The following is a 13,035-nucleotide window of genomic DNA, read 5'->3' as shown; positions in this document are numbered from 1 at the left end:
GCTGTGTTTCATTATTCTGTCTCTTCTCTCCTCCCTGCTGTCCCTCTCACTTGGCAGTTATTTACAGATCAGCTTCTCCCTTTAAGCTCTTAGTGAAACCTCGACTCCTTTATGAGGTTAAAGGTTAAAACTGGGGTGAGTGTTTCTCCTCTATTCCTCCCTGAAGGAGTCTTCATGTGACGCCACTAAATGGTTCAAACCCAGACCAAAAAACATGTCACTTTTCTGTACTGTTTAACAACTGAAGAATCCTGAAAAGGGTTTTCAGCCACATATGACTCCAACTAATCAGACATAGTGTATTAAAATCATATTTACTGTACACAGCAGAGATGATGTTCAGCTCTCAACATTCAGCTGAGAGCTACAAGATCGAATAAAAGAGTTAGTTCACAACGGACCTGCATTTCCATCAGTGTTGTCCATACTGATCGAGAGAGAAAATAGAGAGATGGAAAATAATCCCAAATTCATATATGGATTAAAAAAGGTGGAAATTGCTTTTAAAATTGTATTTAAAGAAAAGTTTATTGCACAAAGTTTAATATTAACACAGTGCAAGGTTCAGATTGCCATTCATTTTCTTTTCCTCTTCCTTCCTTAACCCACTGTAGAAGCATGTTATTATCCTTCACATTATTATTTCATTATTATTATTAGTAGTAGTAGTAATAGTAGTTGCATGGGTAAATTATGTTGGACAGATTCTTTTTTTTTAGAGAGCACTCGTACCTGACTCAGTCTTCCTGAAATCGTCTGTAATAAAAGAGATGATGGTAACAGACATGTCGTCACTTCATGCTTTCTTCCTTGTCCTGACACGCTGATGTAATTGAGACAGAACTGAACAGATATAATTACAGGGGAAGTTAATTGCTGCCTGCAGTGAAACTCAAACATCGGCTAATTAACACTTCAGCTTCGACGCTGCTAAACTGTCACAGTGGCATGGAGTGCGTCTTAACAAAAAATAAACAGTCAGCCGATGACCGTGAGTTTATTTTGGACGTCTGTGCGACTAATTCATGGCAACTGGACTTTTGGACTTTACTGGACTTTTCCTGACGTTTCTGCCTACATCAGGGGCAATTCATAATAAATTAACACCACCACCAACAACAACAACAACAACAACAACAACTGCAACAACAATACTTCTGAGGTACCATCTTTAAGTTCAAATAAAAGTCTAAAAAGGTACATGAGCAACATAGTAAATAAATAAATCATAACACATAACAAAAGACAGGCAGACAGATGAACGGATGGACAAACAGGTGGACAGACAGACAGAAAGTGAGACAGACAGACAGATGGATGGATGGACAGATAGATGGAATCCCGGACAGATGGACAGGCAGACAAACAGATGGGCAGACAGACAAACAGACAGAAAGATGGATGAATACAGACCCACAGACAGACTGATCCATGGATTAGTGCAAAAAATATCTTCAAGGTTATAATTCAGTTATAACTGTAATGAGTCCAGTTACCTAACAACATGCCAAAGCCTTCCTGACCTTTGACCCCCATGCGTCTGATGGGAGAGATGAGAGGCCCGGCTGAGACAGTGTGAGACGTTGGTGTGTATGGCGGATGGTAATTATGGACTTTTTCCTTTGATAATCCAGCTAGCTGTCCCATAGGGAGCTAATTAAACAGCAGGGGCATTCATTAAGCGCGCACCTGTCTAACCAAGATAATGAAGTGCACAAAGTTCACTGGAGCTGAAAATGTCACCGACGTCTCCGTCAGCTCCCAACAGCCCAGATTCATCAGCAAGCCTTATTGTTTATCACGCACTTTATAATTTTCTCTCCTGCATCCATCAGGTGCTGCAGTCGGTTTAGCTCTTTATCCCATTTATCCATCTGCTGATGTGTGGACTGAGAGTAGATTTATTTTCTCATGCTATCTACAGTACAGTTCAGCACTGTACAGATTACCAGCACCTGGTGGACTGGATACTGCACTCGGTGTGACGTGTGTAAAAAAAAAAACACGTAACAATGGTAAGAAAAAAAGGAAAAAAAAAGAGGCTGGAGAGAAAACGACTGTTTATAGCTGCTATAATGTAAATAAACGTCCTACAACATTAAACGTGACTATAAATGGATAAAAAGTATGACATCATGCTTTTCTACACAAGTACAAATGTGTATAATTAATATGATTAATAATCGATATGTTTATTTAACATTTATGGAAGGAGTCTCCAGTGTCAGCTATAATTTTAAGTTTTCATCTTCAGGACAGATGAGTTTACTGTTTTTTGTGGTTTCTTGGTAACATGACAAGCTGCGTTTTTTAAAAAAATTTTTTTATCAACTTCAAGAAAGAGAAAATGAGATGCTGGTGAGGGAACGTTTGTTTATAGGTGCTATAACTTAAGCGATATCCGGAACTAACTTGTTTCGAGACATTCCACAACACGGACATTAAACGTAACTATCAATGGACAAAAAGTATGACATGTCGTTCTTTAATAAAGAAAAGTTGCCAGCGTTGGGAAATTGCTGTGTGTGAGAGAAATAACACTTACGCCAGTAAGAGCTCTCAACTCCATCACTGATTATTTTCCCATAACAGCACGCCTCATGGTGTTTTATTCCTTACTTATCGGCTCTATTTATTCCAGATGCGAAGACAGTCTGTTTTCAATTTGAACGAAAGAGAGAGGAGAACGTTTCCCAGCATGACAATTTGACATTAATTTGTTTAAAAAGATTTCATATCTTATGAAATTTTCAACATTATATGGATTGCATTAAAGAGTGGTGCATATGTTATTACAATAACAAGCGGCTGTTGGTTTATTGTTTTTTTCTCCCTCTACGATTTTTTAATTTGACAGCAGACGTGTTGAGGAAATGGAATTTTTTTTTTTTTGGAAGAAATGTTTGTCAAATTTTAGTGCTTTATCCTGAAAGACAGAGAGAGAAAGTCAGAGACAGTGATACTGTTTATAGCCGATATCCTTCTCTCACTCTTTCCATGAGCCAGGTTGATAGTGTTGTGTAAACTCGTATAATCTTGTCGTTAAATAAATCCTGGATAATTGGGCCCACTCTCACACACTTGCTGTGTACTGAAATGCATATTAAGGAGGTAAAGACACGGAGGCGGACACATTTGTGTGTTCTCGGTGAGCGTTAAGGTTAAAGTGTGACGCCGTTGCTCGTCCTCAGCGATTAGCTACCGAATGCCAATCTCCCTGAAAGGGAAGCGGCCATGTTTGTGATGATTAGCAGGCCAACCCCTCGAGGCTTTCTTTAATGAGGCTACACACCGAGTTAACAATTCATAACAAATTTTAATGCGGCGTCTGAATTAATTAAGCTCTCAGTCAGAGACGCAGGAGGCTCGCTCGTCTGCGTATGACCTAGCGAGAAGTGCGCTAATGATTCTTTTCAGGTTTAGCGCTTACACGTGTAATTAACTCCCATTAATAGCCAGATAAATGGAGCACTTCTCGAAAGGAAGGTGATGTCTCAATAAAGGCTGCAGTACTTCGCTTCTACATCAGCGCCCAAGAAGTGTTTCTTTTTTTTAAAAAAAAACTTTTATTTAATCAGTTACCATATGCGTTAACGTGTGTTAATCACTGCCAGCACTGGGAATGATGTATAATCCCTTACGCTGAGAAATGTATCAGGTGTTAGACGACATTAATTTAACGCAGTGTGTTTGGAGTGTGTAAGGAGTGCGCACGTGTTAGAGTTTGAGTTAAATATTAATTCAGTGTTACACTGCTGGTGAGTGAACAGATCGATTTCAGTCTCATATGAGGATTTCGTGATCAAATGTAAAAGATCTTTGTTCTTTTCATATGAGCAAATGAAGTTTTGGAGTAAAATTTAAAACTAATTTCAATGCAACTGATCAAATTAAAAGAAATATCTGGACCTGATGGACCACAGCACTTTAGACATGTGAATAAATATGTGACATGTGAGAAATGATTCATTTGTTTACATGTGATTCTTTTGAAATGGCTCATTTATTTTCATATCTAATTCTTTAAAAATGATTCATTTATTTACATGTGATTCTTTAGAAAAGATTCAATTACTTTTGTGATTGATCTTTACAGAGGATTGATTTACTTTCATATGTGAAGTCTTAATTTTTCACATGAAGAAGCATGCATTTTTATTTACTTTTTAAATTTGATTTCATGATTAGTTTATTTTCACATGGTTTCATTTTTCCAATGTGATTTTCTCACATTAATAATTTTTTGTCAAATGTAACACATATTATTCACATGATGTCTGGGGTTTACTTGCGTTCACATGTTCAGGGCATGACATGGTGAAATGCACCTTCACATATTATTCACCTGATGAAAAGCTTATGATCACATGTGAAATGTATGTAATTTTTCCCTAAGAGAAGAATGTGATTTTTTCATTATAATCTATTGTATAGAAACTCCAATTCCAAGATTTTTGAAGATCCATATTGACTGATATTAGAAGGCTAGTTGTTCTGCACCAGACCAACTGCACTGTTTGTGTTTGAGAGAAAGAGAGATAGGTAGTGAGTGTGGAGTAAAAGTAAGCGTGAATGTGTATATGTGTGTGACTTTCTTTGCACCCCTGGGACTTGCTCTTTCCCTTTCCATCAGCTACTATTTTCAGGGGGCGTGCAGTAATTTCATGGCTCGTTGAGAGCGAGCAAAACCTCACTGTTCACTTCCACTTCGCCCGAAGCCTTTTAATGAAGTTATTAATCCAGCAAACAGAAAACTCTCTCCTCTCTGTAATGCCGAGGTGCATAATTCATGCAGCTCGTCTGCAGCCGTGCCACAACAAACCGTGTAATGACAAATTTATTGTTTTTTTTTTTAAACCGAGAACTTTAGCAAGTGTGACCTGTAAGGCAGAGGCATAATCTTATGTCTAGTTTCTCCCGATGTTTCTGCTTCCTTTGGAATTGCTGTACAATCACTGTGAACACAGATGAGGGTAGATTATAGAAGTAAACATCAGGGGAGCTTGGACAACTGATTAGACACCAGATTTTGGTGTTTGATTTGTTGATTCTTATCATTATTGTATTTAACCTAGACTTGTGTTTCCATCATATGCAAGCAGTGATTAAGGGGCCCAAGCACTTCATTGAGAGCCTCACTGGGCTGTCAGGATGACTGAGTCTGGCTCCATTATGACATTAATGCTTTCTATTATTTTCCTCAGGAAGATCTTTTCATCTTTTCATGAAGTGCCTTAACCAGAAGATTCAAATTTCTCCCAGCTTCCCCATCATGTAGGGCAAACGCTGGGATTGTTTTTTTGAAAATTGGAAACTTTACAGTGTTTCTTGAACTTGGTAGACTAAAAGAATCAGTATCAAGAATTATAATTTAATGTGAGCCAGCTCAAATGTTTTCAACTTTCTAATCCAGCGCTCAGGATGTAAGATTTGGGAATTTTGTCCAAATCTTGCTATTGCATTTTTCAAACAGATTCAAATTTGTTCTATATATTTTTTTTTATTGTGTATTGGAGTTCCAAAACTGGTGTAATCAGAGCACAAACATCAAACAATGGAAGTGCACTAGTAAAATAAATTAATAATAATAATAATAATAATAATAATAATAATAATATGGTGGTGACGTTTAGACTTAGGTTTAGGTTTTATTCTTATAGAATAAAGATACATTTAATAATACAATAATTTTAAACATATCACTATATCAATATACAACATATATATTGGTATAATACAACTAAAACATTATGTAACATTATATTACAGTCAGTCATCTCACAGGAAACATGAATGACTAATTCAAAATTAATGTAAACATCTGAGTGGTTTAGACTGAAGCTCTTGACAAAGACCCTGTGTAAGTTCTTACGTAGGTCTGAATATTAAAAACACAACGAAAGATTAAAGTTGTCACATGATTATGGAGCTAATTTTTGCGATTTTTTTTTTTTCATTTTATAGTGAAAAGGTGTCTGAGATCATATTTTGCCAATTTCTTCTTTTTATCAAAGGAACTAAAAATGAACTTCAAATACATCCCCTGTCATCCCCGAGGCAAAAACGCATGAAAAAAAAAACGTATTACATGCGACTCATCACATCCCATTTCATGCCATAATTGTATCAGATATTATTTCGAGGGTCTTCGTGAACGGGAGAAGGTGATGTTGGAAAGGTGCCGAGCCTCAAACAAGCGGCATCATGCAAAAGAAAGAGTCTGTTTTAATTTAATCCTTACTTCACTGCTCAAGTCAGTCTGCTCCGACAGACAGAGGAAATTCAGTATTCAGTATTATGAAAGAATTTGAGTATTTTCTTAGCAAGAATTTGTATACACTCACTACCATTTAAACTCATACTTACAGCAGTCATGTGTAAAATGTTGCTGTTAATGTAATGAGAAAAGTGTGACTGACTCCGTAAACTGCTTAAATTCATACTTTTCTCCATTCGCTGCTTGTTATGATGCAAAAGCAGGTCTGAAACAATCCCTACTACACTACAATCACATGGCAAACCCTTTAAAATGATCACACTGCTGTACACTGTCACCCAATTACCATTCAAATTTTTTGCTTCCAAATTATTTAAAGCGATAGGATGTAAATTCTGGGGGGAATGGTACTGCAAGCTACTTGAAAAAGAATGGTTTCAGAACCTGCCTTGCGTTGCATCAGTAAGACATTTTAGTAATACATCTGTAATAAGGATATGGGGCTGTGTGCCAAACCACATTATATATACTAAACAGGATACCTATATAGCAATGGCGCCATTGGAGTCTTGATTGGCTGCTGGCTCCTGCCAGTCACCGTGTAATCAGACTTCTTTTGTGCCTGAAGCTGAGGCGTGATGAGTATTTGAGCTGGAGTATGAATTACGTGCACAAATTTCCCATCAGTGTCGATGGTCACAGGACCACCAGAATGACTTGCAGCAGCTCAGGAACATTATATTATAGTGGGACTCAATAATCATACCTTTCATTTTTAGCAAAAAATCCTATGCGCTGTTGCAGCAAAGCTCAGTCTTAAAGGTACCACTAAATAACACAGAACAATAATATATATTTACTTCCGATAGCTCCAGCTTGTTTTTACGTACAAATTTACTAACCATTTGTACATAAAAAGAAAATCTCACCCTGTGGATGATCCTAGTGATTCACATTACGAATGCTAATCCGTTTTATACAGTTGCAGTTCTTGACTTCCTACCAGTTCAGGAACATAAGATACAAAAATAATTGCATGTTACTTTTTTAATTACACATGACTGGTTGCAAGTTGGCATTGCATTGTTCATGTTTTATCTTGCTTCTGTCATGCTTAAGTGATAATACCCAATAACTTCCATGCCTTCACCCTTAATTAATCCATCTCATCTGGTTTATCGCCTTTATTCCACATGCAGCACATGCAAAGCAAGCAAGTGGCCACCAGGTATACAGCTCCCCAGGTAACAGATGCCAAGCTGAGAACACTGTCTGCAAATGAGCATTCATTAAACTAATGGATGAAATTAGAAAAAACATGTATTAGTCAATGTACATAAACATTATTTATCATTCTCTGGTTTCGATATAGTCACAACACAATGCATAGTGAATGCTTCCTTAGTAGAAAGGTCTCATCACTAATAAAGCATCATCTCCAACATCTCTCACAACTGGTTTCAAATCTCACAACCCCAGATCCACATCCGGTGCTGAACTCCTTACTGCAAGTCCATATTCTGTTTGTGCTTTATGTCACTTTACAGTTTAACCTTCCAGAGTTTAGATGCAGGTTTCTACGTCTTGTCATGGTTATGTCAAAAAAAGAGTTGAAATAAAATTTATTTTAATTCTGTCTCGATTTTTTTTGTCTTGTTGGGATTTAAAAACAAGCATTCTGGATTACAGACCACATGAACCATGTTAGCTTTTTGTAGCTTTTAGTAGTCTTGTGCTACACTTTTCACTACTCACCATTACTGTCATCTTGTAAATAACAGCAGTATAGAGTCACAGTCATCGTGCCTTAATACTACTCCTATGTAACTGTATATATAACTCCTGTTTTGTAGACATTACACTGGCTCCCTGTTAAATACCGTATAGATTTTAAAATCTTAATGCTTACATACAAGGCTCTGCATGGTCTCGCTCCACAGTATCTGGCAGATCTTTTAACACCTTATACGCCAATTCGCAATCTACGATCTTCTCATCGCGGTCACTTAGTTGTTCCCAAAACTCAGTTACGATCCAGGGGTGACAGGGCCTTTTCAACATATGCTCCAAAACTCTGGAATTCTCTCCCAATTGACATTAGGGATGCTAATTCTTTAGCTGTTTTTAAAACTCTTCTCAAAACAATCTTTTTCAGGAATGCTTTTATTTGATTAGTTTTTTTATTGCATTGTTGTGATTTATTTCTTGTTGAATTTATAGTATATTGTCTTATATTGTTGTGTTTTCCTTTATGTAAGCTTTCATGGAAAGTGCCTTGAGAAAGCAACTTTTAAAGGCTCTATATAAAATAAATGTATTGTTATTATTATTATTATTATTAATTTAATCTCAGTCATTGAGCAATGATGAAAATAAAGGCCCACAGATGAGAGGCAAAACATCACTGTTATGCATCAGGGTCAGAATTAACAAGGTTAGCCAGACATTCGCTAGAGAGTCTGGTATGCTTCGTCAATGAATGGGGCCCAAGAATTACCTACTATTACAGAAAGGGGCAAGCTAAATTAAATGGCAGATGACCAACCCCTAATGTTTCCCCCCAGACCATCAACATATAGAAGAGGCAATAACCTTACCAGTAAAATTCAGAGTTTTTCATACGAAATTCTTTAATTAACTTTTCTCTGCAGCCATCCTCTTGGCTCCGTCCCTCAACCTAGCACGATACTGAAATACAACATACAGCTGTCATCATTTCATTTGGCAACATGATGAAGGAATCATCAATGTAGCATGAAAACTGCATGTAAAATGTGATTCATATTTCAAGGTAAACAATGCAAAGATATAATTTAATATGTGTAGTGCGCAATTTACATCACAATCAGCAGTTTACATTGCAGTGATCATTTGTTACTTGGGAAGAGTTCTACAGTACTTTTTTTTGCTACATTCAAGCATCATTGTGTATAAGGCTTGATTTGAAAATGTAATAAAGTGTTGTAAGTGTTTTAAGACAGCACTCCATCTTATTTATTTGGTGATAATTTATCAATTCTCCATACTCTCATCATGTAAAAAGCAAATTCAGCTCAAGTTCCCTTCACACAATGTTTCAGCAGTGATTATGAGTGACAGCAACTAAACAAATACTCCATGATGCTGCATCTTTCCAATTAATAAACAAGCTGCATGGACATCAGGCCTCATTTATCAATCTTTTAGTAAAGTTGTGTGTAATCCAAACTAAAAGTTTCCACCGGATTTTCAAACATGTCAGAAAGGCTGATTTTCTTTGTACTCAAGTGTCTATGTTGATCACCCTTAAAGCGCCAAGCGTGCTCCTGACACAGCGTTGCATTTAGTGACGCCCACAAAACTCCACAAAAGTTCGAGGGCACTAGCAGCTGCGAGCATGAAATGTGCGATCAGGGTAAAGGCTGAAAAACAGAAGTGGAAGTTATTTTGACTCACTTCTATGCCAATAAACGTATTTAATAATATATAATATTAATAATAATAGCCGATTGTTAAATCTTCCGTCAGCTGAGGTGTTTATTTACGGCTTACGGTTCTGTGTGGACGCGGCCCGCCCTCCGTTTATACACCGTCATTTCTTTTATCATAATTGAATGATTTGTTTTATTTGTCTTGATTTATGGGTTTGTGTTGGCCTGCTTTCTCTACTTTTTATATTCTTTAATTAATGCCAATAATATAAAACGACTGTTTTTCACAAAACGATCTCGATGGTACTCTTAGTCCCTGACCTAGTGAGCTAGCACGAGGCTATGTTTCTGACAGAGGCTCTGGAAAAGGGCGTCTGCTAAACGCTGGCAATGTAATAAAATAAGCAGGTTAACCTCGACAGTATATTCCAGATATAAAAGTGTAGTAATTCATGTAATTTATACAATAGTTAGTCTTATCATGTGTAAAATTACACAGACAGGAGCACGAGTAGGATACGAACGTTTTTCTGAATTTACAGGATTTTAATGAATACCAAAATCTCGTGTAAACACTCAGACGAATAATTTCCGAATAAATCTGTTCGTATCCAGCGTGACAAATGATGCCCAATTGTTGTACTCAAAAAATAAATAGTGATAAATATAGATTCATGAGTTAAGAGGTTAAAAATTTGACTTTGTATTAACGTACAATTACTTTCTGTGTGGAAGCAACATCTTAAATTAAGGTTCTAACTAATTGTTTGCTAATTTAAGTGGATCTACTGGCCACCGGCTACTGGCTAATATAGCAAATGCCAGATAGCTCATAGCTACACTGTGCTATGATTGGATAATTCCTGTCAGTATGTTCATATAATGTTGTTGATAATTTAATGCTTATAAATAAAATACATGAATTATGAAAGTGTAAAGGAGATATGTTCGTTTTTCATTGTCAGAATCACGAAATGAGGATAACATACAACTATTGTGTACATATGTAAAATGGTGTAGATTATTGTTGTCAGTATTGGCAGCTGGGGGAGGGGCTCGGTTACGGTGCACCTGGCAACGCTGTACGGCACGCCGCGAGGCTCAGCGCGTCATCCGGGAAACAAAAAGCGCAACGCGTTTCGGTCTCCGCTGTCAGTCTGCAGATCAGAGCTCAGAGAAACGGCGCTGGGATTCAAACCGCACACTGAAGGAAGCTGCTTTTTTGTATTTGACGCTTTGTTTTGAAAGGGAAGTGAGATTATCTGGATTGAGCAGTCATGTCCAGGAGGAAACAGAGTAACCCACGGCAGTTCAGACGCCCAGCTATCACAGGTCACTTCTTATTTCCTTCTGTGTTTTTATCCTCATCTGCTTCTGCATGCAGATCCAGCTCTCTGTCTTCCAGGGTGCTCTGGGCATGCTGTGTGTGTGTGTGTGTGTGTGTGTGTGTGACTTCTGCCAAATCACAGAGCAGCCTCATTCAAAGAAATCAACTTTCTAAGTTTGGGGATCAACATTATTCTTACCATTATTATTATTATTATTATTATTATTATTACTACTACTATAAGACATGCAATTCTGTTAATGCAAAGTTTAGCATCCAAAAATGACAGATCTGAGGATTAATAATACACCTGATCTTAAATAAACTTCAATTAAAAAAAAAAAAATAGTTTTATGCAAAATAACCATTGTGATTATCTTCATCTGCCAATGTATTGAATATATTCTGCTATTTTTTGTAGGGAAAATGATTTATTAATAAATCATAAGAAAAGGATTTTGATTTTGAATGTAAATGTTGCACTCAGAAATAAAGGTTGGGGTTGTACCATCAATATCACATCCTTTGTATCTGTAGTATGTATATTTATATGGTTTAAAATACTAATAATAATAATAATAATAATAATGTATAGTTTTGTACCTTAAGGACCATTGATCTAAAAGCTACTCAAAGATTCATCACATGCACCTTCCCAGGTAAAAGATACATACTAAAAGTACAAAAGATACCTGCTTTCAAGCATATTACTTAATCGTTATTGCATTTTTACACAATTTGTAATAAATACATTTTATCGAGCCCCGCCCAGCTGCTTAATTTGTTGTCATCTTCAACCAAATACCTCTATATAGTTTTATATATAACTATATTCTAATGTAGAAATAATCCTGCCTACTTTCAGTGCATGTAAATAAGTTATTATTGGACCTATGGCATGATAAATGTTGTTACATTAGAAGTATAATTAGTATAATTAGTGTCATTTGTAGCCAGCTCATCCTGCTGCAATTTGTTAAAATGAAACAGCATAATTATCATAATTTATTCGATGATTAAGTCTGTTCCTGGGTTTTCTAATTTTATAAACCATGTGGAGATTCTTCACGAGTCAGCTCCGAGTCACAGTTATTACAAAGGACAAAAAGGTCATTATGTAGTTCTTGGGGTTTTTTTTTTTTAGATCTCCCTCCAACATATTGCCCCGTTATCTAAACCTCAGCGATTGCCCCACTATTTTCATATTTTGCCTATTCCATTCTCTGTGGCGTCCCTCTGGTGCACAGATAAAGAGTGAGTGCTGAAAGAGCTCCATTAATTTGCCCTGATGACTGCAGTGATAAGGGCAGATAATGGACTTGATAAAGCCTGTGTGTGTGTACTCTGTGTGTGTGTGTGTGTGTGTGTGTGTGTAAGTGTGTGTGGGAGCAGAGATATCATCACACACACGATTATTGCCATTAAAATTCCAGCTCTGCAATCTGTGCCGCACTGATAATCCTCTCCGGACGATAAGACAAAGAAAATCTTCTCTCTTTATTAGGTCTTCTGGATATTCTGATAATATAGTGATAAATTTTGTATTTCTCCTGACCCTCCATTTTTTTAAGATCTCACTTTCTTTTTTTCTCTTTCTCCTCCGTCTCGTACTCTTATGAAGTGATAGGGTCATCTTTTCTGCGTTGCTCCTGCTTCCACCCCCTCCTTAACCCTCCAGCACTGGGGTTTTATTGTAATAAGACTTAGATCTGAAAGGCAGATAGTGAGGTAGGAGCATATTATCATCCGTTATCGGTTCTTCTTCACTCCATTGAGCCGAACCAGCTGTTATTCCCCCCGTTATCGCCCCGTTTGTGACCGGCGGGGCAGTAAATTTGCCCCCTTTGGTGGGATAAATCTATGACAGTGGATTAAAAGAGTGTGATGAGAGGAAGAGTAGATGTGAATCTCAGCCCTCTTTCATGGCCCTGCTGATGAGGTACTGACACAAAAACCAAGACATGTATCATTTACCTTTTATCATGGATTATGACATTATCAGAATACCGTACTTAAAATAACTACAGGAAATAACCACATAAATGTACTACATTAAAGATATACAAACTTTGCTGTACTGT

At 36.9% G+C, this 13,035-nt stretch overlaps 1 protein-coding gene across 1 annotated transcript in view; it reads left to right on the top strand.

The window, feature by feature from the left end:
- The first annotated feature begins 10,755 nt into the window (after positions 1–10,755).
- The window catches only part of zfpm2b (zinc finger protein, FOG family member 2b), a 37,955-nt gene continuing 35,675 nt past the window's right edge, over positions 10,756–13,035 (top strand). The window contains exon 1 of the mRNA XM_026942398.3: positions 10,756–10,959. Coding sequence (XP_026798199.3) covers positions 10,905–10,959 — 55 coding nt within the window. The 5' untranslated portion in view covers positions 10,756–10,904. The remainder of the gene's footprint in view (positions 10,960–13,035) is intronic.

This window comes from Pangasianodon hypophthalmus, chromosome 29 (genome assembly GCF_027358585.1).
Source record: "Pangasianodon hypophthalmus isolate fPanHyp1 chromosome 29, fPanHyp1.pri, whole genome shotgun sequence".
NCBI lineage: Eukaryota > Metazoa > Chordata > Actinopteri > Siluriformes > Pangasiidae > Pangasianodon > Pangasianodon hypophthalmus.
This window is presented reverse-complemented; position numbering and strand designations above follow the sequence as displayed.